This window comes from Sylvia atricapilla, chromosome 3 (assembly GCF_009819655.1).
Source record: "Sylvia atricapilla isolate bSylAtr1 chromosome 3, bSylAtr1.pri, whole genome shotgun sequence".
Classification (NCBI taxonomy): Eukaryota; Metazoa; Chordata; class Aves; order Passeriformes; family Sylviidae; genus Sylvia; species Sylvia atricapilla.
Genome location: NC_089142.1, coordinates 7,011,951 through 7,034,953, shown reverse-complemented (window position 1 = coordinate 7,034,953; position 23,003 = coordinate 7,011,951). Strand labels below are relative to the sequence as shown.

Below are 23,003 nucleotides of genomic sequence, written 5' to 3'. Positions count from 1 at the left end.
GGCAGTAGGCATTCAATCAGCATTTTAAAAAGTGGATTTTCAGTCCTGTAAGCCCATTGCTTCAAGCTGAAGTTGAAGAAATCCAGTGACTATGACTACTGCCAGAAAACAAATCCCAAGCATCCCAAATTAATTTGGTTTTGAGGGTAAACTCTGTGGCTTGTCATGCAATGTCATGAGCGGATCCAGCTGTGGGGAGTGGAGTAAACCACTCTGACTTTTGGGTTTAGTTATTGCTGAGTAGGTATATGGCTTTTAAGTGGGGATTGAAAATGAAAGCAAATTCCTCCTCATTCAAGACTGAAGGTGATCCTTGAAATGGTATATTTACAGTTTAAAATGACCACTGAAGCCCTGTCCACTCCCTTGAAATGCGGTGTGAGGAGGTTTTAAGTCATTGTCTCTAATAGGAAATTAAATATTTCCACTGGCCTAGAATAGAAATGGACATTTGGTCATCTCTGTTATTTAACTGGCGGAAAAATCTTCACCCCAGCTGATTAGCAATCTCCAGAGAATTATCAGCATTCATGGATAAGGGAAGAGCAACTGACAGGTTCTAGCTGGACTTGTACAAAGCATTTGACACTGTTCTGCATTACATCCTTGTCTGTAAGGTGGAGAGGCATGGATTCAGTGGATGGACCACTCAGTGGATAAGGAATTGACTGGATGGTGGCACCCAAAGAGTTGTTTGGCCAGTGGCTCAATGTCCAAGTGGGGCCCAGTGAGGAGTGTCATCCCCAGGGGTCTGTGCTGGGACTGGTGCTGTTCAACATCCCCGTCAGTGACATGGAGAGAGGGACTGAGGTTTGCTGTGACACTGCTCTGTGTGGTGCAGGTGACACATTGGAGGGAAGAGATCCCATCCTGAAGGGCCTGGACAGGACTGTGGGAACCTCATGGAGTGCAGGAAGGCCAAGCAAAAATCCTGCATCTGGGTCAGGACAATCCTAAGCACAAAAATAGGCTGCACAGTGAATGGATTGAGAGCAGCCCTGAGGGGAAAGAAATGGGGGTATTGGTTGATAAGATGTTTGAGATGAGCCAGCAATGTGCTCTTGCAGCCTACAAAACCAAACGTTTCAAAAACAGCGTGGGCAGCAGCTGAGGGAGGGGATTCTGCCCCTCTGCTCCAACTCTCATGAGACCCCTCCTGCTGCACCCAGCTCTGGGACCCACAGCCTCAGAAAGTTGTGGACCTGCTGGAGTGAATCCAAAGGAGGACCACAGAAATTATCAGAAGGTTAGAGCACTTCTCCTATGAAGACAGGCTGAGAGAGCTAGGGTTGTTTAGCCTGATGAAGAGGAGGATCTGGGAAGATCTTAGAGCCCCTTCCAGTGCCTAAAGCAGCTTCAAGAGAGCTGGAGAGGGACTTCCTACAGGGGCATGGAGTGATAGGACAAAGGGGAATGGCTTTAAACTGACAGAGGGTAAATTTAGATTGGATACTATGAAGAAATTCTTTACTCTGAGGTTGGAGAGGCCCTGGCACAGGTTGCCCAGAGATGTGGGTGCCCCATCTGTGGAAGTGTTCAAGGCCAGGGCTTGAACACTTGGATGGGGCTTGGAGCAGCCTGGTCTAGTGGAAGGTGTCCCTGCCCATGACAGGTGGGCTAGAACGAGATAATCTTTAAGGGTTCCATTCAAACCAAACCATTCTATTATTCTATCTGGCACGGTTTGGGAAACAACCACTTCAGGTCTCTTCACAGAAATTGTTTATATGGCCATAGGTCTTTTGGAGACCTTGAATGTTTAGGACTGTGAGTGTGGCCAGGGTCTGTGAGTTTGCTTCAAGACTGGTAAATGGGCTCTTGGGTGTGTTTAATTTACTAGTTCAGTTATAGCCCTAATACTGCTAACAGAGACAATACTACTATCACTTGTCCTACTTTTCTCCAATTATTCTGGGTAGTTAAGTACAGATTGTCTCCGGGCTTTTTGGAAATTCAATTTGACCAAAATACTGAAGTGTGAGACATTGCTCTGTGTGAACTGTTCTGTAACATAGTTTTGTACTTTGAAGGGAACAATATGTGTAGCATTGAGCAGTGCATGCTGTAACTTAGATATAATGCTTTTCTTCTTCAGTGGATGATTCCTTTTGCAGTCATGCTAGTGACCATTCCAAACCTGATCCTGGCTTATTTCGTGGCCTTCATCTCTGGTCTGAGCATTGCAGCATCTCTTCTGTTGCCATGGTAGGAGAATTTTACATTTGAGGTGGGAAATGAATGTATTTCTGCATTACATGTATGTACTACTGCATGGAATTTGCCTTTAAAAGAGGCAGAATATGGCAAGAGTCACTTCTTCCAAGAATCTTTTTTCAATTTTATAGTGGATGCTATTTGCAATGATGTGACCTTGGTTGCCCTGTTGTTAACAGACGACACCTACTGTAACTGTAGCTGCTTTTTGTACATGAAAGTATGTAAATTATTCAATAATCTAACTAGCTATACAATGTGTGATAACATTGCTTCAGTAATCATGGAGTTAGGCAAATAAATTAATGCTGAGCAATTAAGAATGTAGCAGAGGAGACATAATGCAAACTATGTCTAACCTTACTTTTTATAAGGGCATGTAGTTATAGAACATGGGGTAATGGCTTTAAACTGAAAGATTTAGATTACTGAATGATAGATTTAGATTAGGTTTTAGAAAGAATTTATTTACTCTGAGGGTGGTGAGACCCTGGAACAGGCTGCCCAGAGAAGCTGTGGATGCCCCATCCCTGGAAGTGTTCGAAGCCAGGTTGGATAAAGTTTGGAGAAACTTGGGCTAGTGGAAGGTGTCCCTTCCCATGGCAGGGGGCTGAAATGAGATATCTTTAAAGTCCCTTCCACCCCAAACCATTCCACAATTCTGTATATCCTTGCTTGAGTAGTCCCCTGTTATAGATCAAATACACAACACTATGATTAAAAGAAATTATGATTAAAAGAAACAAAGAATTCAAGGTCTTTTGCTCTTGAAGATTGGAAATAAGTGGGAGAAACAACTCAAGGATGAGCATGGCAGGACATTTCCTCTTAAGATTAAAAAATTGTTATTGAGATCACATTAACCAGAAAGCAAGACCATTGCTGAGAGCACTATTTTTCATAACTTGTTTGTACCATGTCCTGAAAACTCCAAGAGATTATGAAATACATAGTTTAAAATTAGTTGTCAACTATGTAAGCTTTTCTGCACAGAGGGTGAGAAGACCTTTCTTTTTCCAGCAGTAAATGATTACATATATTGGAAATAAAATGTCAGTACACAATTAACATTCAAGAAGCTTCCATTCAGTTCAGTCTGTTTGAAATATAGAGGGAAAAGGTTTCATTGGTTTCTAAAAATGTTGTTACCTTGTCAAAAGAGTTATTTCAGAGTGCAACCATTCAGACATTCGGAGTCCCTTGAAATCTTAAGAAACGTGTGTGTGGGGGGGGTTGTTATTCTTTTTTTAATACCACAACTTCTGATTGGAATGACAGGCAGAGTAGGAAATTTTGTCACCTCTCAAGTGTTTGATGGTTTTTCAGTGATTTTCTATACTTTAATATGTGTCCATGCTTTTCTTACACATTTTATGCCCTCCTTTCCAGGAGTAGAACCTTTTGAACTGGATTCTTTCATGTGCATGGCTACATCAATCAGCTTAAAAATGGAGGAGGGCTGTGCTCTATTTCATTAAGTTTGGGCTTTGAAAAAAAATTTTGGCTTGAGTTTTTTCTTTTATCTTGCTCACTTCTAGGTCAATGCTGCCTGATGTTGTTGATAACTTTCGCCTGCAGAATCCCCATGGGAAAGGACATGAAACCATTTTCTATTCTTCTTATGTTTTTTTTACCAAGATGTCAGCAGGAATTGGCTTAGGAATTTCTGCAGCAGGACTGGAGTAAGTAAGACTGTGTTTCCACTTAGTGGATCTACTCTGAAAGCATTCTGAGGTTACAACACTTTTACCCTGTGGAGTTAATTGCCTTCACACCCTGAGCCTGAAAGTGCCAGCAGCTCCAGATGGCTGACCACTAGAGACAGGATTGGTGCCATCTAGGCCAGACAACTGAGCATTAAGTTGCTTGCCCTGACATGATTCTGTTCAGAAAAACCTGACTTCCCTTCAGATTTTCCTCTTTCCAATTACTCATGTAAATTTAAGTGGCTTATATGAATAAAGAGCTAAACATGAAAGTGCAGCAGATGGAAGTCCCCCACAGGTGACAGAGGTGCTTTGTGCATTCCCTGTTGCACCTGGACTATTTCTACAAGTCTGTGAGACTTTACATGGATTTGAGTGCTTTTAGGGGTGTCAGAGGCCTGTTCAGCGTGAAAGGATCCCCAACTCCTGCATGGTTTTCGGGAGCTGGATACTGATCAGAGTCAGGAACAGCCTTTCTCACAGCTCTGCCTGCCATCTAGACTGCATCACTTTAGGAGAGGGTATATGCTCTCTTTCCACTGTGTCTTGTCTGTTCTGACCAGACAGGTTGAGAAGGTGTCCAGGCATCTCCTGCCCTGCCTTTGTGCAAGACCTGCCAGGAAAGAGCCTGTGCCTGTCCCTGCTACAGCACACAATAAATACTTAGAAGGGAAACGTAGCCCTTAGCTCCAGATTAGGTTTTGGTAACCAGTATGTTTTGCTTTGGGGCCTTGAGCTGAAATTGCTAAATAACAGGCAGTGCTTGGCTGAGCATTTTGGGCTTAGGAATTTTAGCTGCTTATTGCTAAAACCCTCAAACAATTCACTGTTCCCCAATTAGCCCCTTTTCAATTGCATTCCAGTCGGGTCCTAGCAATTTGCCAAGGCAGATGTTTGTGGGAGAGCACAGAAGACAGAGTGATGCCAAATGAGCTGTAGCTTTCATTAGGTGCATGTTCAGAGGAAAAACTCATTCCACAAATTGGGAGTAGGAATTTGGGTATATCAGCAGTTGTGGGACTGCATGGAAGCCCTGAATCAGTGAAGTGTGTGTACCTAACTCTGAGCACTTGAGTAAATTTGTCTATCTTGAGATGAGTGCTTAAGTGTGTGTTTAAATTAAAGTTAATTATTGCTGTTGAAATTGGTCAAATTACTTGCATGCTTTTAAAGCAGAGCTTGAATACTTTGCTGAATATTAATAGGAAACACATAACAGAATAATTTCACAGAACCACAGAATCACAGAATTACAGAATGGGTAGGGCGGGAAGGGACCACAGTGGCTCATCTGGTTCCAACTTCCCTTGCTCAAGCAGGGTCATCCCAGTGCACAGGGCACAGGATTGTGTCCAGATGGTTCTGGAATATCTCCAGTGGGGGAGATTCCACAGGCTCTCTGGGCAATCTGTTCAGTGCTCAGTCACTGCACAGGGAAGAAGTTCTGCTTCATGTTCAGGTGGAACTTGCTGGGCATCAGTCAATTTCCTTACATGGGATTCCACAATCCTTTCTTTAAAAGTATGCAAGTAGTTTGACCAATTTCAACAGCAATAATTAACTTTAATATTATATATAATAACAAGAAAATACAGAGGTAATGCAGTTATCTGAAGCTGAGCACTAAAACGAGGCTGAAAAACATAATTTGAAATGCAGTGAGGAGAAGGAAAAAAGAGAGGTATAGGGAAAATGGGAGAAAAGTCTTGAAGAGTCAGGGTGGGGAGAAGGAAGCCTTCAGGTGAACAACAGCCTTTTAGCTTTGGACATAGACACACCATTTGTTTCCCTTTGTTTAGGTTTGCTGGATACAAGCCAGGGATATGCAGACAGTCAGATAATGTGATCCTCACACTGAAACTCCTCATTGGAGCAGTCCCTGCCATCCTCATCCTTTTAGGTTTATTTATACTCCTTTTCTACCCGATCACTGAAGAAAGTCGGAGAGAAACAAAGCTTGCCCTTGAAGAGTTAAGGTAAGTTTGGGCTGGCAGTAAAACAGCAGCAATACCCCCACAGCAGCTCTTAATCATACTGGGAAAATTATTGTTGTAAGGAATCCCTATATTCGTTACAACAAAATGAAACAACCTGCTCTTAGCCAAATTATTAACAGAATGGTACCATGACATGTTCCAGTATCTCTTTTTTGTAGTGCAGTAAAACCTGCTTAGAGGACCATTTATCAGAAATTTCAACTGCTCTATTTTACATTTTCTCTGGAGTGGCTCACAAAGCACTATTGTGGTACATTGTTTCAGGCCAGAAATGAGGAATATTCTACATAGATTAAATTTGTGGGGAAAATGTGAATAGTTACAACTTACTTTTATATAGAAGAAAGTGTTATTGTTGACTCCATTCTTGGTGTTTATGGGATACAAGAAACATCCAAACCATTTAGAAGAGTAGGCAGAAAAGGTTGTAGGAGAAAAAAAAGAGGTCAGCTTTGAGCTATTCTTTCCCTTTTTACTATTTTCACTCTCCTTTCCTCCCTTTTTCTCCCTCTCCAAGGAAAATCTTGTCTAGCTCACATTCATCCACCTCTGTCAACTCTTGAGGACATACATAAGGATTGTTTTAGTGGACTGATGGATAAAATACCAAAAAATAATAGGTTGTTCTTTTGTCTTGATTTTATTATCCCAATTTACTGGGATTAGAAACTGATTTCCATGCTAAAGGGTCAATTCATGAACCTAAGCATAGGTGCCTGGGACCAATTCATGCCCTAAAATATCCAAGATATGTGCATGGGGTTGGCAGATATGGCAAAGGCCTCGGGGCAGACTGGAGAGAACAGGGGTCAACAATCTGAAATGGGAGTGGTCTCTCTGTTCAGGAATTTCAGTCATTGTCCAGAACAACTACACCTTGCTGGAGGTTCTCAACTGTTGGGGATTGCCAAACTCAGCTTGACTAGTCAGCAGTGAAATCCAGAATTATGTTCATGTATCATTTGCTCTGTTTCTACCAGGAGGAGCCATCAAAGCACAGAGAACTTGGACAGCCACAAAAATGACACCTCTGTCTGAAAGCTCTGAATGCAGTGCCTTTCGAAATACAGACTCACATCCCATCCACAAACTGTGAGAGTTTTCCAGGTCATTTCTCTGCTCACATTTTATCAAAAAGGACAAAGGATGATTCTAACATAGCCAGTAATGAAATCAAGAGAGGACACCATTGTGCAAATACACATCTATCTCCATGCACTGTGCTAAAAAAGACATTACACATGTTCAGAAATGCAAGCTATTGAAGGCTTGTGGGTTTTTTTGTTTCATTTTGGTTTTTTGTTATCTTTTTTTTTTTTCAATGATCATTGGGAAGCTGTGATCTTGTTCATGGGAGATTTTATGCATTTGTAACTTAAGGGGGGGAAAAAAATGAAAATGTGACCAGAGAATTTTTGAAGGTTCTGCATTGGAAAATACTCACAAGGGTTATTTTGTCCAATTTATGATGCTCTATCGAAATATTCACTCACAATATACTTCACCCTTGGGGGCTGGAGTGGATTTTGAGCACAATCTCTACCTAAAACTTGCATACTATTGTGTTTAGAAAGCACTTGAAAACCTGAAGTATACTATATGAAGTTAAGATTTATTTTGTTTTGAAATTAAGCAAATCACTGATACAGACATATTTTGAGGATTTTTTCCCTCCTTTTTTGAAATAGATTTTGAGGCAATCTTTGTTTATATATTCTATAAGAAATAGAACCCTGCATTTCCCATTACTGATGTTTCTTGTTTCTGAAACCTGTAAACTCATCTCTCTCAGAGAATGAGAACTTAAAATTTTCAAAATCAAGGTCTCCCCTGAGGATACGAAAAATCAGTATTCTCTTCCAAAAATGATGTAATTCAAATTTCTTTGAATTTTGGCTTTTAAGTACTCACCATATCCACTTCTCACATTGTGAAGGTTCTCTGCCTCACAAAACACCATGGCATGGGTATTAATCTCAGCTTGCACATATTTTGTAATAATGAGGCTACACCTGCCTTTTAAATGGTGATTTTTTTCAGTCAGGGATGTTATCGTGCTTTAGATACATAATCTCATTTCTACTATAGATTAAGCATTTTAAAATGAAAGACACACATTTACATGAGTAATCTCAGGCACCTTCTGGAGCACTGAAGTTCAGACCTGTTCAATTTTGGCTTCTGTGGTCAGTGCAGGTTCAGAGATCTCCAGAGACTGGCTCCAAGCTTAAGATAAAATGATGGGACTCTGAAGACACATCTAAATCTGGAAGGGAGAGTGAGGAATTCAAGAGGTTTGTTCACCTTGAAGAAAATAGCACAATGCAAGACAAGAGATGAATTTGATCCCTCTGCTTTCACTGTATAACTCTGTGAGTGCCTTTCTGCTGTACCCAAGTGCCTTTGGAGGACAGGCTTGCTGCTCTTCGGGAGCACCTGGAGGAAGTGGTCACCTGTAATTTGCTCAGGACCACCTGGGAGGTGTCTCACAGTGCTGGGACTGGAAATTGGGGAAGATTTTGCTGAAGGACACTAAAAATGGCAGGTAAAATCACATGCAACCACGGAGCGTCTCAGTAAGTTTAATAGTGAAACTTTGTCAGGCAAGTTGGAAGTCAAAGGCCTTACGAACTGTCCTAATTCCTCAAAGTGCTTAATTTTGAGGAGTTTCTAGGGATATATTTTGAGTGTGTGTGGGTAAGAGTTAAGTGCATTTAAGATTTCTGTTGACTTGCCATCTAAGGCTGGGGGTTTTTGTTTTCTTCCTTGTTTCAGTTTTTTGACAAACCAAGATATGTATGCCTGAGGCATATGTGTTTACAACAATAAAAACCATAAGCCTGTTTACAATTTTGAGTCTGATGGAATTTGAAATAGGAGATTTAAAGCACTTTGAAGTAGGTAAGTTATGTAGCAATATCACATAACTCCAAAACATCACAGAGAACAGTTTGGGGCATTCGATTTATTCTGTAATATTTGTGTATTTCTGAATAGTCGTGTTTAAAAATAACTGGAAGGCCCAGTAAAGGCTGTTAATGTTTTTTAATAGGTTATGTTTTCAGCTGCCATAAATCTGTAGCTACAAGGCAGTGGGTCCGTGTCAGTTTATATAAACTGAATATTTAGCCCAGTGATAAAAGGGCTGCAGAAACTGCTGGCTGGGGTTGAGTGGAGCCATTTGGATGTGGCTTAAGATATTATTTCTAGATCAGTTGTGCAGTTGTCTCTAAAATTGCATAACAGCCAGTCAGAATTGAGACTCTTGGAAGGTAAACTTGGTTGATTGTAAACTGTTTTCTTCTTCTCCAAAGAGACACTGTGATCTTTAGCTCACTGAAATGTACTCAGTCCTCATTTTACATATGGTACCAGCAATGGGAACTGCCAAAAGAAAAGATAAAGCTTTTGTAGATTAAGTGAAGCAAACTATTTTTATATTTTGAAAATCTCATTATTTTATTTCATTATCTGAAATACAATGTTGTTGTAATTTTGTTGAGAAAATGGGTATATTTTTGTAAGTCAAAAGAATGGAGGATTAAGTGCAGGGTAAGATGATTTTTGTAACTTTTTTTTCTTAGGGCTCAATGTTGGTGCAGTAAAATCAAAGAGATTTATATGTCTCTTGTCAGTTTTAAATGATGTGTATGCCTTATGCATGTTCAGAACATGTGACTGAAAGAAGCAAATTCTTATGTTGACAAGCATTCAGATTAAATGCTAATCTATTGTAAACCTCTTGCCTTCCTGCTGATTGCAAGTAACAGGGGCCAGGTTTAATTCCCAGGGGTTCTCCCTCAGGTAATGTCCAAATACAGTAATAAGAATATGGGACACTGAATTAAATCAGCTGGGTGCATAAGGGACAGCAGTCCCCCACCTGCACACGGGCAATCCCAACAAATATGGGAAGAAAAGAGAAGGATAACAGTTATGTGTCAGTGGGTATTGCTCTATAACCCAAACCATGTCCAATTCCTTGGCCTTGCTTAAGGGCAGTGAGGGCAGCCCAAATTTTCCATACTGGGCTGATTACTGGCAGTCAGTAGCTGAACTGGTCACCAGTCACAGAATCATGGAATCACTGCAGTTGGAAAAGGCCTCCAAGATCATCAAGTCCAACCATCCACCCAGTCTTATCTCCCAGTTCCATTGCTTTTCCTGCCTAGCAACAATGCTGACACCTTCCAAGGTGACTCCACCTCTCTGAGAATTCCTGCTGGTGATCAAGTAACCCCACATCCGAGCTGCTGCTCCCACCAGGCACTGCTGGAGGGGCTTGCTGTCACCACCAGCTGTGCCTCACTGTCCCCTGCCTGCCCCTGGGGTCGCTGACCGACCTCGGCTTAGCTGGATTAGATCCCTTCTGCGAGTCCCCCACTTTGACAGGTGGACACCCCCTCAGACATCTGTCCCTGGGGAGTCCCCGAGGGCTGGGACCTTCTCTGTCAGGTCACTGTCAGGGTTTTCAGGAAGGGCTCTGAAGATTTGAGTACTAATTCCTTAAGTCACTCCTGAACCTTAAAGAATTGCTGCTTGATTCAATCCCTGCTGCTGCATCCTCTCATCTTCGTTCACCTTCAGCATTCCAAGCAAAGTAGTTGAAGAGGAAAATGTTTTAAAGCAAACTGCTTTTGATTTCAGAGTTTGTTTCCAAATATCACTTGGTCATTTACTTCTCTGCTTGCCTTTCTGGGCTGTAGACAGAAAACGCAGAATTAAATTAATTTTCTTTAAAGGAGGAGTTTCCACCAGGGAAGCTCAGGTCCTTTCAGACCTGGTATCTGGTGTCCAATTCTAAGATGAAGAAGAGAGGGCAAACTAGCTCAAAAGTCCCATTCAAAAGATTATAGCAGTTTAGTGGTCAATCATATACATCATATGAATTTCATATCATAGTTTTATAAAAACAATCTCAGAGTGTTACAACAGCCTTTTCCTTAAGAAATCTTCTAGACTGATAGGAAGCTCAGTTGGACTCATACAATGGGTGGGTGCAGGAGGGAATTTTGTTTTCATGATATTTCACTGAATGTTTTTTTAACTTTCTGCAATTTCACAGTTCAGATATTCAGCAAGAGTGCTGAGTATTATGATTGCAAGGACACGTAAACTTGAAGTATGAAATCAGATGGCTTTCACTTCACAAACACCAAACCTGCTGCTAAAACTAGATGCTAACCCACTGAGAAGCTTCATTCAAAAGATGAAGCAGCAGCATCTGTCTGTCCCCAAGGCAGAGGAGGAAATGTTTTGCTACATAGCACCAGAGAATTTAGAGTCTCTGAAGACACAAACTGGCATGACAGAGCCAAACAAAGAGAGAGCACTTCTAAGCTGTGGCACTTTTCAGAGGGGTTGGGTCCTCAGTACCACATCAGAGACATTACAGAGCAGCAGCCTCCAACCCCAGCTGGAGAGCAGCAGAACTGCTGGATGGTAGGGAAATGTGTGTGTTTGCTCTGAAGCATTTCCTGATCTGTTTCTTACCCCAAATGATGTTAGATGAGACTGTGAATTTCAGCTACACCATTCAGATATCTGTCCTCACTCTTGCTGTGCTCTGCTGTAGATGGTGAGGAAGGATTGCTCAGGTCCCATGATGATGGTTTTTGCTCAGCTTCACTGATAAAGCTCCACTTTGGAGGCCCAGCACCCATCCTCTGCCAGCCTGTTTTTGCTGACGTACCTGGAATCATCTACATTCAGCAAAGGATCAAAAGGTTTTCCTTTGCACCTTAGTTTTCTCCATCATGAAATTTCATCTGTTTTACCTAGAGGATGTTTTTGCCTGCCTAGGGCTTGTCACCGTGATGATGTGACAGGTTGACATTGGCTGAGAAGTTTCTGTTCAAACTGGCTCCAGCCCACAAGGATTTAACTTCCCTCGTATTTCCAAAATAAACCCACTCTTTGGTCACCTTCAAAGGAATGAAATAGAATCTGCACATTTCCACATCCAGCAGGTTCAATAATTCCCAGAGTTGCTGGCTGTGTTGGATTGTGAGTCTCAGTGCACAGAAGTACCTGCTGACATCAGTGTGGGATGAAGCAAAACTGCAGCCACCCCAGACTCCTGGCAAATTCTCAGCTGCACTGAGCTGGCCAAGCAGAGAGAATGGGCAACTCCAGAATTCCCAAAGGGACCTGTAGGCATGAAGAAAAGCTGTAAGAGAAGAAAGTTCCTTAAAACCCCACAGTTTTTTCTTAAGGATTTTAGATTAGGCCTGGTACTTCTTCAACTATTTGGGCCTTCTTTTAACATTCAGCTTTGGTGCAGATCATCCCATAAGTTTAGAGATGGTGTTTTGATTTGAAATAAAGCAGTGCCCAGAAAGGAAATACTTGGGTGTGTTGGTTGACATGAAGCTCAGCATAAGCTGGCAATGTGTACTCAGAGTCCAGAAGCCAAATGTGCATCCATGTGCTTTCGTTGTGCCAAATGTGTCCTGGACTGCATCAAAAACAGCATGGGCAGGTGAGGGAGGAGTCATGTGAGATCCCACCAGGAGTCCTGTGTCCAGCTCTGGGGCCCCCAATATAGAAGGACACAGACCAGTTGGAGTGAGTCTAGGGGAGGTTGTGAAGATGCTCTGAAGGCTGGAGCAGCTCTGCTGAGGAGACAGGATAAGAGAGCTGGGGTTGTTCAGTCTGGAGGAGAATCAGGGCAGCCTTAGAGCCCCTTTCCAGTGCCTACAACAGAGCAGGAGAAGGACTTTTTACAAGAGCCTGTGGTAATAGACCAGGGGGAAATGGCTTTAAACTGAAAGAGCTGGTTTAGTTTATGCATTGAGAAGGAAATATTTGCTCTTGAGGGTGGTGATGCACTGGCACATATTGCTCACAGAAACTGTTTGAAACAAGGATGCTTCATCTGTGGAAGTGTTCAAGGCCAGGCTGGATGGGCTTGGAGCAACCTGGTCTAGTAAAAGGTGTCCTTGCCCACAGCAGGGGTTGGAACTAAGTAATCTTTAAGGACCTTTCCAACCCACATGATCCCATGAAATAAGCAAGCCTCTTAACATAAGAATTTTATTCTTCCAGGATTCCTAGGATGATATTTTAAGTGCAGTATTTGTCCACATGCACAAAGCACACCATGAAGAACCAGTCCAATCTGACCAAACTATTAACACCTTTTAACACCAGATGTCTTGCACTTGCTGGGTCTGCTCCAGTTACCCCACACAGCACTGCCCTGTGCACAGGTAAGTCCTCAGTGCTCACCTGGGGAGCTGGAAGAACTCACCAGGCCTGTTTGGTGCAACCTGAGACTGAGCACCCTTCTGGTGGGAGACACTACCTTTTGTCAATCAAACACAAATAGTGACAACTCCAAAATAAGCAGCTGATTTTTTTCACTGGCTACATAAAAAAAAATATATATATATATGTATAGAAGCAGCATTTGAGGCATGAGAAATTCAAGGTCAAGGTGTTGTGCAGAGCCAAGAGCATTCACTCCTGTCCCTTTCCTCCCATGGGTTAGTGGGATGTTGGGACCAGGAACTGGCATGAAAAAGGACTGTCAGGCTGCTGTGAAGAAACATGGACCACCCCCAGCATCCAGCCTGCTTTGAACCCATGCCCAGTGCTGAGGTTTCAGTGACTTTCTGGTAAGGACAGGTGTAATCATGGTCCACCTTCTGATTAAACAGTGACCATTTGTGAGAAGAGATGATTGCTATGAAAAGGATTGAGCCCTCAACTGCCACAACTGTTTTCCTCCTCTCCTGTTCATCAAAAGCTGGAACTTGTAGTTTTACCATCCAATACTGAGTGCTCTGCAGCTTTTACAAGTCTTGTATCTTTAATATTGTATTTTAGTGGATAGATTTCTTTTGACAGTGGCTAAATATCCAAATAGGCAATGAAAAAAAAAAAGAGATTATCTTAGTCCCGAGACACCAGCTCCAATTCTATAATCTAGTTGCTTGATGCCTTCTCACACAGTAAGTGCCACTGTGAAAGCCTGATAAACTGCTTAATGTTATCATGCTGTGATTTTATGGGGAGCAATCTTGGATTAGTCTTTTCATCGGTGCTGCAATCCATGTTACATAAACTTGTGCTTACATAAACTTTTTCTAATTTTCCTCTTTGCATTTTCTCTCTCTCTCACTACAAAAGCGCATAGAACATTTTCTTCTGTCCGACTTTAACTGGATGTTCTCATCAGAAAAGATGAGACATGTGGCAACCACTCCCCCAAATCCACAGAGATGGAAGCAGAGGGGTGTTATGGGCAGGTACAGGAGGGGAAAAAGATCTTGCTTCCACACAATATGGATATTTCATGTGATCCTACTTTGTCCCAAACTCCATGACCTTACACTAGTGCTTACACCACTGCAAACCCAGGTGCACTTCTGCAGGCACTACTCCTAAATAACACCAGTGTAATATTTCAGGCTTTGGGAAGAAGAGAGGAAGGGACAATGCAGCATTTTCAAAGATTTCTTTATTATCCAAGTTTACTATTATCTAAAAACACCACTGTATTAAAGACCAAGATGGAAACTTGAGCTCAGAAACTTGAGTAAGAATGCACATTTTCAACCTCATTTGTTCTGCAAGAGGCATAGTTAAAAAACACTGCTCAGTATAAAAAAAAAAGTTAATGTTTCCAAGGATCAAATAAATAATTTACAATGCAACAAAAAAATTATAGAAATCGTACAGAGATTTGAGACTGTTGTTCATAATTTGCAGTCCCATACAGTAAACATAAAAAGCCTCCCATGATCAGACAGGCATTGCAAAACCCTTGTCAGAAACTACATTTTATTGCTGGGCTGTTCTGAAGGGCTGATGCTGTCCAAGGTCTTCGAGGAGCAGTCCCTCAGGACTTCCAGAGAACTGGTGATATCCAGGCTTTCAGAAGAAGTGGATCTACAGCCCTGTGTGGAACTGATGATGTCCAAAGTTTTGGAGGAGCGGGCACTGTAGCCTTTTGCAGAGGCATCTCTGATGAGGATCTCCTGTGTGGATGTAAACATTAATGGGATGAAGCCCTCGCTGTCCGCTGTGAGAACGATCCAAAAGGAACCTGTGAAGACAGAAGCAGGTGGCTGCTGATAAATTTTTGTGTAATTAGGGGATGTTTAAGGTAAAAAACAAATTTCTTCTAGAATTAAATGCTTCTGTGTATTTACAGCTTCCTAGAAAAGGAAAAGTATGAAAAGATACAGGTTGTACAATCTCAAAAATAAGGGACACTTGACAACTATGATGGATTTTGCCACTAGGAGATGAGACAATAATAAATGCATGCTTCAAATGAGGAGGAGGAATGAAATTCTGAACAGGATTCATAAGCATTCACACTTTGTTTTAATTAGGTATTAATAAGCTACTTCACAGTGCTAAAGCAGTGCAGGTACTATAAAAAGCAGAGATTTAGTAAATTAAATGACAAATTAATGCAATAAAGAAAATTTAGAAACTGCTTTTATTATGTTATTTCACTATACTTAATTCAAACAAATACAAGGAAGGAATATTTTACAATACTGTACTAACCCAACATCTCTGGTCCATTTGCTATTTGACTTCATCCCTAGCTTTTTTCTTTACCATTTGAATGTGAAACATTAACTTCTACCAATACAGATAAACCAGAAATTTTTTATACTTTTATCCATTAAGCTGATGAAGCAAGAAAATATAGCTCATGAGGGGTAAGGGAATTCAGAGAAGTGTTTCCAGCTGTTTGTAAATTTACATTATGTAACTTTACGTCACAAGTCAGGTCACAAGAAGCTTGTAGCTTAAAAGCACACAACCCTCTAATCTTTTCGCTTAATTTGGACCAAACTGGAAAATCAATATAACTCAGGATTTGAAAATACCATTCCTACTTTGCATCTGTATATTTCAAACAAACATATTCCATCAAAAATTCTTTAGGAGAAATAAAACTAGGACAGTGGCCAAGAACAGCAGCCTTAGGCTTTGGGATGGTTGCCCAGTGATCTGCAAGCAGCCAGAGAGCAGACACAGGGGGCAAGTAGATGGAATATAGCACAGGGAATAGCTGTAGTAGTGAGAAATCATATCCCAGAGTGTGTTTTCTACCTCTGCCCAGGGTGAGACACTCAGAATCGACACAAACACAGACACAGGAGCATGAACTGGTGGCAGGAGAGGAGAACACAGCAGCAAGAGAGGCACTTTTCTTCACAGAAAACCTAATGTGAAAGGCACTGCTGGTGTACAGAGCTTCTTCTGTGCTACAGGATTTCCTAAAGCAAGACTAGATGCTGGACCTACAGATTCAAATATAGAACACTGTACTCCCAAACCACCAGTCAACTCTACGTTCCCTGTTACTCAGACTTTTCTCTATAGAGGAGCTGAAAATAAGTAAAACACTGGCTGAAAGCAATTTTCCTGTATAATTTGTTATTTGATAAGGGGCATCAATACGTAAGCTTGCTCTTTTTTTACAATGCAAAGATTCTTCTTGGTAAAAGAAGATTCAGAGAAGAATTTTTACATTTAAAAAAAAAAACAAACAGGGCAACATTTTACTCATCTTTCACTATTTATTCCTTGGGTTTTTCCCTGGATGGAATATTCATATTGCTATTGGTCCCTAAGAATGACACACAGAATTACAGAATGGTTTGGGTAGGAAGGGACCTTAAAGCTCATCCAGTTCCACTCCCCTGTCATGGGCAGGGACACTTTCCACTAGACCAGGCTGCTCCAAGCTCCATACAACCTGGCTGTGGGACAGTTCCAGGGATGGGGCAGCCACAGCTTCTCTTGGCAACATGTTTGAAGTGTTTGTTCTCTTGGATAATCCAAACATACCATGCTGCATTTCTACAAGGGAGAGGTTGAATATCTGTTGGACGATGTCCAGGCGGAGTTTGCCACCACAGAGAAGAACGGCCCGACTTTCATCTGCATCACTTTTGGAAAGCTGCTTCTGAAAATGCAAGAAACAGTCATTAGCTACTGTGATGTATAGTTCAAATGGCATCAATCAAAACAAGACCACAGATGTGTCTTTCAGTGGCGTCATTTACAGAAAGTCAAATGCTACACACATTCCAGGCCTGTTTGCAAGATTTATCCTTTGAAGTCTCAGCTGTCAAAGTGCTGACAAGTGACTGACAGCAGCAAGGAACAGTGTTTGTCCAGCACATGTCAGAACAGGAGAGAAAATCATGCACTGCTGCTGAAGAAACCACGAGCTTCACCCACAGCACAATCCTCACCCCAGTTCTTCCATCCGTGAGGAACATTTCCCCAGGGAGCTTGTAAAGCTCCAGGTCTTCTATCCCTCCTTTCCCCCACCCATCCCTGATCCAAAACTTCAGAAGTGAGATCTCCAGGTCGTGAATGCTGGAGACTCACAAGTCAGAAGGGCTTATTTGTCCCACCCCTGACCATCGCTGCCCCAAGCTTTAAATCCAAAAAGCATCTTCAAAGAATACGCCCAGTTGGGTAGAGCAAAGAAGCATTTTTAAAATCTGTTATTACAATTATTAAATGTTTACAATGGGAAACAGTGAAGATAGTGAGCGAATATAATCTAGAATTTGAGTTCAATGCTACAAAAATTGGTAATTTTTTTGCAATAGTAAAGTTAAAAGTAAGAGCTAATTGAAAGGAAAATGGCAGTTTAAATTACTTTGAATATTGACTAAGGTTTATGAATCTGAATTCTACAACTGACACAGTAGATCTCTGCTAGGCTTTGATAATCAAATAATTTACCCTTTCTAGCGTGAGATTTGCAAGAGTAAATCTTTCAGCAAAAAAATGTGTTTTTTCACATGAAATTTCACTTTAAATCCATTTTTAAGCTATGTTAATGGAATTATCTATTGTGTCCCTGAAGGTGTCTTTCCTCCTTGGATGGTGCTCTCAGAGCTAATTAGCAACATTTCTGTTTCAAAGCCAAGGCAATTTGCTTTTGTCTCAGTCTCCATTATTTTAGTTTTCCTCACAGGAGAACAGGAGATCGATACCAATTCCCACACATGGAAATCTTCACTTGTCTAAATTTCTGTACAGAAAGCTTCAGAAGTTGCCTAGGAAAAGCATTCCCTTCCTACATCTCTATAAAGGGTCTTAATTCTGCAGCTGGGCTGTGACAAGTGGGTCCTCTGGAGTCCCATCAGCCTCGCTGCAGAGCTGATGGGTTTGGGCCAGTGTGAGGTGAGGACAGGGAGCTGCACATTCCTGGATATCCCATTGCTTTAAAAACACTGGAAGCCTGCAGAGTAATGGGATTTATAACCATATGTAACCACCTGCAGGAACAGGATGGAAATCTAATCCTACTTAATGTTACTTGAGCTGAAATACAGCCATAAACAGGTTTCACCATTAAAGCTTCCAAAATTAAAATTACCTGGCAGGTGATGTTAATAAATGAGGGTTCCTGAGAAGATGGGTACACTGGAAGATTCCTCTTCCCAGATTTTAGCAGCTCAGTTAATTCAGAAAGATGGTGCTGCAATTCTGTGAAGTTACCAGACAATTTTTCCACATTTTTCAAAAAGTAACTCGCCTCCTTCTCACTGAACAGGTTATTCTTGTAAGAATTGGGTATTTTGGAAGCTGCCTCAGGCTGCCTTTTTGGGGATGTTGGCTTGTTCGAAGCGTTAGACAGTGCCACGCTCCTATTCACTGGCTCAGCATCCAGAGTCTCGACAGCTGGAGGAAAATTCATGGAAATCTTTTTGTCTTTGAAGTCGCTGATGTTCACCACCAGGTTTTGTTCATAAACAGGACTCTTGATTTCTTCAATGAGTTTCCTTCTGCTGGTAGGGGACTGAAGGGCAGAGCGATCTGGTATCAGGAGCCCACGGCTGAGAGGGTGGACATCTCTAGAGGGATCAGGAGTAATGTTAGAAAGGTTCAAACTGGAGCTGCCATTAGCTGACACAGGCTTTGAAGGACCCATTTCAAGTATCAGTTCTTTAATCATCAATCGGATCATGTATTTGTCTGATCTTGAAGAAGGAAGAAAAGCAGGGTCAGTGAATTTTTGTCTTCCAACCAGTATCAGTAACAATTTGTTGGTCAAGAAGCACAAACCCTTTGGCTTCTCGCTTTTCTCCAGCTGAATTTGTTGAATATTGGGTAAATTGGATGAAGTCAGTGAATAGACTAAAATAACATTACAAGTATTGGAGGCAACAGATACAGTTTGAGTTTTGGCGTCAAAAGCCATTATATCAGGAACAAGAATGCCTGGGATGCTCACTTTTTTGGTAGAGGTAACCTTTCTCTCAAAAGTCACCAAGATGAGGTGTGAGGAATCTTGGCCACTTCCTGTCAGGTAGTCCTTGGGCCTCAGGTGAAGGAGAGGGCTGGAATCAGCACCCTGCTTGCTAGAAAGTATGTGAGTTAGATCCACAGGAGATGTAACTACAGACAAGGGCTTCTCAGAGTCCAGTGACTTCTTCCCTCCATCCAAGGAATACTCTTCCTCCCCACACAAGCTGGACTGTGAGGGGAAGGACTCGGTTTCAACGCTCGATGGAACTTCAAAGGCAACACCAGCATTTAAGCCACAGATCTTGTCCAGAGGGAGCTCGGTGGCAACAGCAACCTGTAAATTCTGCGTAGCTTCCACAGCACAGATGTAGCCTCCCACATCAAAGATTGGGCAGAAAGAGCAAGCACTGAGTGTTTTCTGAGCATCATCCCAGATGTAAGAATGGAGGGCACTGCCCACCCCCACCACCAAGCGGTTGCCCTCCTTGGTCCAGCAGGCGCAGTGGATGAGCCCACTGCCCTTGATGTCCGCGTTAATTCTGGAGTTGTTCAGGTGGACAGAGGGCAGCACGGAGGCGTCCCGGGTGGTCAGCACGGCCAGGACCTCCTTGCTGGGGTGCCACACGCAGCCCTGGGGGAGCACGGGATAGGGCTCGCTGATGTCGCAGAGCTGGGAAACCAGGAGCTTGTTCCTGTCGGCGCCGTTGAAGCAGAGCTGCCAGATGGTGATGTGCTTCTTGTGCTGCACCGCGAGCAGGGCCGGCGCCTCGGCGGGACACGGGCCCCAGTAGAGCCCGTGCACGTGCTCAAACTGACCCACCACGCTGGAGTCACCGAACTGGGGCTCCCCGTTCTGCAGGTGCAGCGCTGTCAGGATGACCTGCTTGCCGTCCGTCCAGGCCAGCCCGTGCACGGGGTGGATGGCCTGGTGCAAGGCGTTGAGGCCGGTCCGCAGCAGCTTCGCCTTTCCCAGCTCCATGCCTCTTAAAGTGGAACATCTACACCGAGCAGGACGAGAAGGAAAAATAAGTTATTGTGGAGGACAGAGGGCAGTACCTGGATGATTATTTACCTTATGACCCAGCCAGTGCTGGACTCTTCCTCCTAGTGAAGTCAATGTACACATAATGTTCACTTATGCTTAATTCCCAGCCCAGTAATTTTTTTTGTTTATGAAGTTTCCACCATGAAATGCAACTTTAAGAGAAAGAAACTTTGCTGTTTCTATAGGCTTACCATCAGATTTCTGCTGCATTTTCATCAGAGGACCAATCCTTTCATTCTAATCAGTAATTTGCTGTTCTCAGAATATATTCTAATTACTTCAATATCAACAATTCTCAAGATCTTGCTGCTCACTCTCAGCTTCCTGGAGCATTTGTGGTCAGATGAAGTACAAGTATAACCAAGCACAAATGTATTATCTACAAATCTGATCCTGTATTAAGCATGTTAGAATGAGGCATTTGGATGGTTATCCCAGAAAGCTCTCTAAGAAAGCAAATCCAATTTTGAAGAAAGTTAGCATGAAAGTAGATTTTTCTGAGAAAATAAAAAAAAAAAAAAATTAAAAAAAAAAAAAGAATTTAAAAGAAGACATACATAAAGTTTTTTGAAAACCTCAGGATTTTACACGAATTTCTAGTTTTTGAGCTGTAAACATCCCTATTCTGTGGGATGCCAACAAAAGCCAGTTCAAAGGAATTGATGGTTTCCTAATTTAAGATCTCCACACAATTTGGCTCAGATGTAAAGCCATAGCACAAAATGAGTTGCAGTTTTAGTAGGAAACACGATGAAGAAGAAGAAAGTTTTCTGATGGTAATAACTGTAATATTGGAAGAGTTTATCACAATGTACAGGGCCTGGCACCACTCAGTATTTTAATTATTTATGGATGACCCTAAACTTGCAGGAAGAGAATTGCAAGAATGGATTTCAAAGATTAAAAGTTATATTATGACCAAAGTAACTTCTCAACCTAATAAGAAGTGAAAAATAATATACCTAGTGAAAAAATCCCAAACCTCACCAACTTGGATACTCTTCCAGGATTAATTCCCTAAGTAGAGGTACAGCAAAAAAGGATCTGGCTTACAATGAATCACAAACTGAATATTTCAGTAATGTGAGATTTGCTGCCAAGTGAGAATAAGTCATTATGGAATGTTTTAAGAGAGATGGAGATACACAATTATTCTTGCCAAGTAAGAATAAAACATTCTGCAATGTTTTAAGAGGGATGGAGGAAATAATTGCCCCACTTCCTTGTTGTTAACAGCACCTCCACTGAACCTACCTCTGAGTTCAACAATGACTGAAATGCTCAACAAAGCTAAGGGATCAGAGAAACACAAGAAGTGGGTTCCCTATCTGGAGAAAACTTTGAGTGGGAACTTGAGAACATTCACCAGCCCAGTGACAGAACATTCATCCACTGTTCTCCAGGTACACTCTGGACAGTGCATGGTAATAATCAGCTTCATTTCAACAAAGATTTAGGTCAGCTATTTAGGAAAAAATCTGACTATATCTGATAGCTAAGCATTGAAGCAGGTAACCTTGGAGAGGAGGGGAAGGCACTCCATGAATTTCATAATCTGTAAGAGCCAATTAAGGAAATGTCTGTCAGGGATAAGTTTAAGTACACCGAATCCTGCCCCACAGGAGAGCACTCAAGATACTTCCAATGCAACTTCTCCACCATCTACCTGGCCTCTCTTCTATAACCAACCTCAGTCCTGTTAAACAGCTACCAGTTCCAGGAAAATTAACACTGGATGTTGGTTGTGCTCAGAACCCCCCACACTGCTGGGCAATACTTACTGATGGCAGGGAGATGCGAGATCATGTGCCTCGTAAGACACTAAAAGATGCTAAAGCCTCCTGGGAGAGATTCCTGTGTCACAAGGGGCGTTTGCACTATCCCAGCGGCCCTGGAAAAGCAAAAAAAAAGCAAGAGACCCACTGGCCAATGCATTCCTGTGCCCAAACCCACACCGCCTCCTGCAGCGCCCGGCCCAGCCGCAGCTCCCCGGGCAGGTGTCACACCCGGGCAGGTGTCACACCCGGGCAGGTGCCCGGCGAAACGCGGTGCCCGTCCCAAGCCCAGGGGCACGGGAGCCGCTGCAGGGACCCCGGTGCACCGAGCGGCCGCGGCAGCAGCGGCCCGGGGAGCCGTACACACACCGCCCGCCCGCGCCGCCGCTCCCTGCGCGGGCCCGCCCGCACCGCTACTCCCCGCCTCCCGCCGGGCCGCGGCCTCGCTCACCCGCCCTGCCGGCGGCCCGGCCCGGCTCCGCTGAGGCGCTCCCGGGGCCCCGCAGCCCCGGCGGCGCTGGGCTGTGGCGGGCACCGCCTTCCGCAGGGCCCGGCCCGCCTCCGCTGCTCGCCCGGCGCGGCACCGCCCGGCCGCGGGGGGCGCCAGCGCTCTCCCAGGGCCGGCCGCTCTGCGGCGCCGCTCTATGGCCCGGCCCGCGGGGCCTGCACGGGGCGGGCGCCTCGCCCCGCTCCACAGCGCCCCTGGCGGGCCGCGGCCGCTGCGCGGGCGGCGGGCGGTGATGGCGCCGCGCGGATCTCAGGCTGTCCCCAGCTGAGAGGCACCCACGAGGGTCATCGAGCCCAGCTGTTGTGCGCAGCACACCCTAAGAGTCGCACCGTGTCCCTGAGAACGCTTATTCAATTCAGGCTTGGTGCTGGGACCGCTGCCCTGCGGAGCTTGTTCCAGTCGCCAGCCACCCTCAGGGTGAAGAGCCCTTTCCTGATACTCAGCGTAAACCTCCCCTGACACAACTCCGTGCCATTCCTCCGGCTCCTGTCACTGGTTGCCGGGGGGATCAGT

At 43.3% G+C, this 23,003-nt stretch overlaps 2 protein-coding genes across 7 annotated transcripts in view; one reads left to right on the top strand and one right to left on the bottom strand.

The window, feature by feature from the left end:
- MFSD2B (MFSD2 lysolipid transporter B, sphingolipid) overlaps nucleotides 1-14,039 on the top strand; it is a 43,982-nt gene extending 29,943 nt beyond the window's left edge. For 2 of the 6 annotated variants that reach the window (XM_066314718.1, XM_066314716.1), the window contains exons 11-14: nucleotides 2,096-2,205; nucleotides 3,753-3,896; nucleotides 5,720-5,896; nucleotides 6,898-8,767. In XM_066314718.1, the coding sequence (XP_066170815.1) occupies nucleotides 2,096-2,205; nucleotides 3,753-3,896; nucleotides 5,720-5,896; nucleotides 6,898-6,955 (489 nt within the window). In that variant the 3' untranslated portion in view covers nucleotides 6,956-8,767. Of the gene's footprint in view, nucleotides 1-2,095; nucleotides 2,206-3,752; nucleotides 3,897-5,719; nucleotides 5,897-6,897; nucleotides 8,768-12,964 lie in introns of those variants that run through there. The other 4 variants (XM_066314721.1, XM_066314717.1, XM_066314720.1 and 1 more) reach the window with 4 other exon arrangements.
- Nucleotides 14,040-14,363: 324 nt separating this feature from the next.
- Nucleotides 14,364-22,144, bottom strand: LOC136358740 (WD repeat and coiled-coil-containing protein). The gene is made up of 4 exons (XM_066314714.1): nucleotides 21,989-22,144; nucleotides 18,291-20,160; nucleotides 16,739-16,856; nucleotides 14,364-14,969 (listed from the first exon to the last, which is right to left on the bottom strand). Exons 2-4 carry the CDS (start codon nucleotides 20,139-20,141, stop codon nucleotides 14,698-14,700), a joined length of 2,241 nt encoding a protein of 746 aa, XP_066170811.1. The 5' UTR covers nucleotides 20,142-20,160; nucleotides 21,989-22,144; the 3' UTR covers nucleotides 14,364-14,697.
- Between the last annotated feature and the right edge of the window lie 859 nt (nucleotides 22,145-23,003).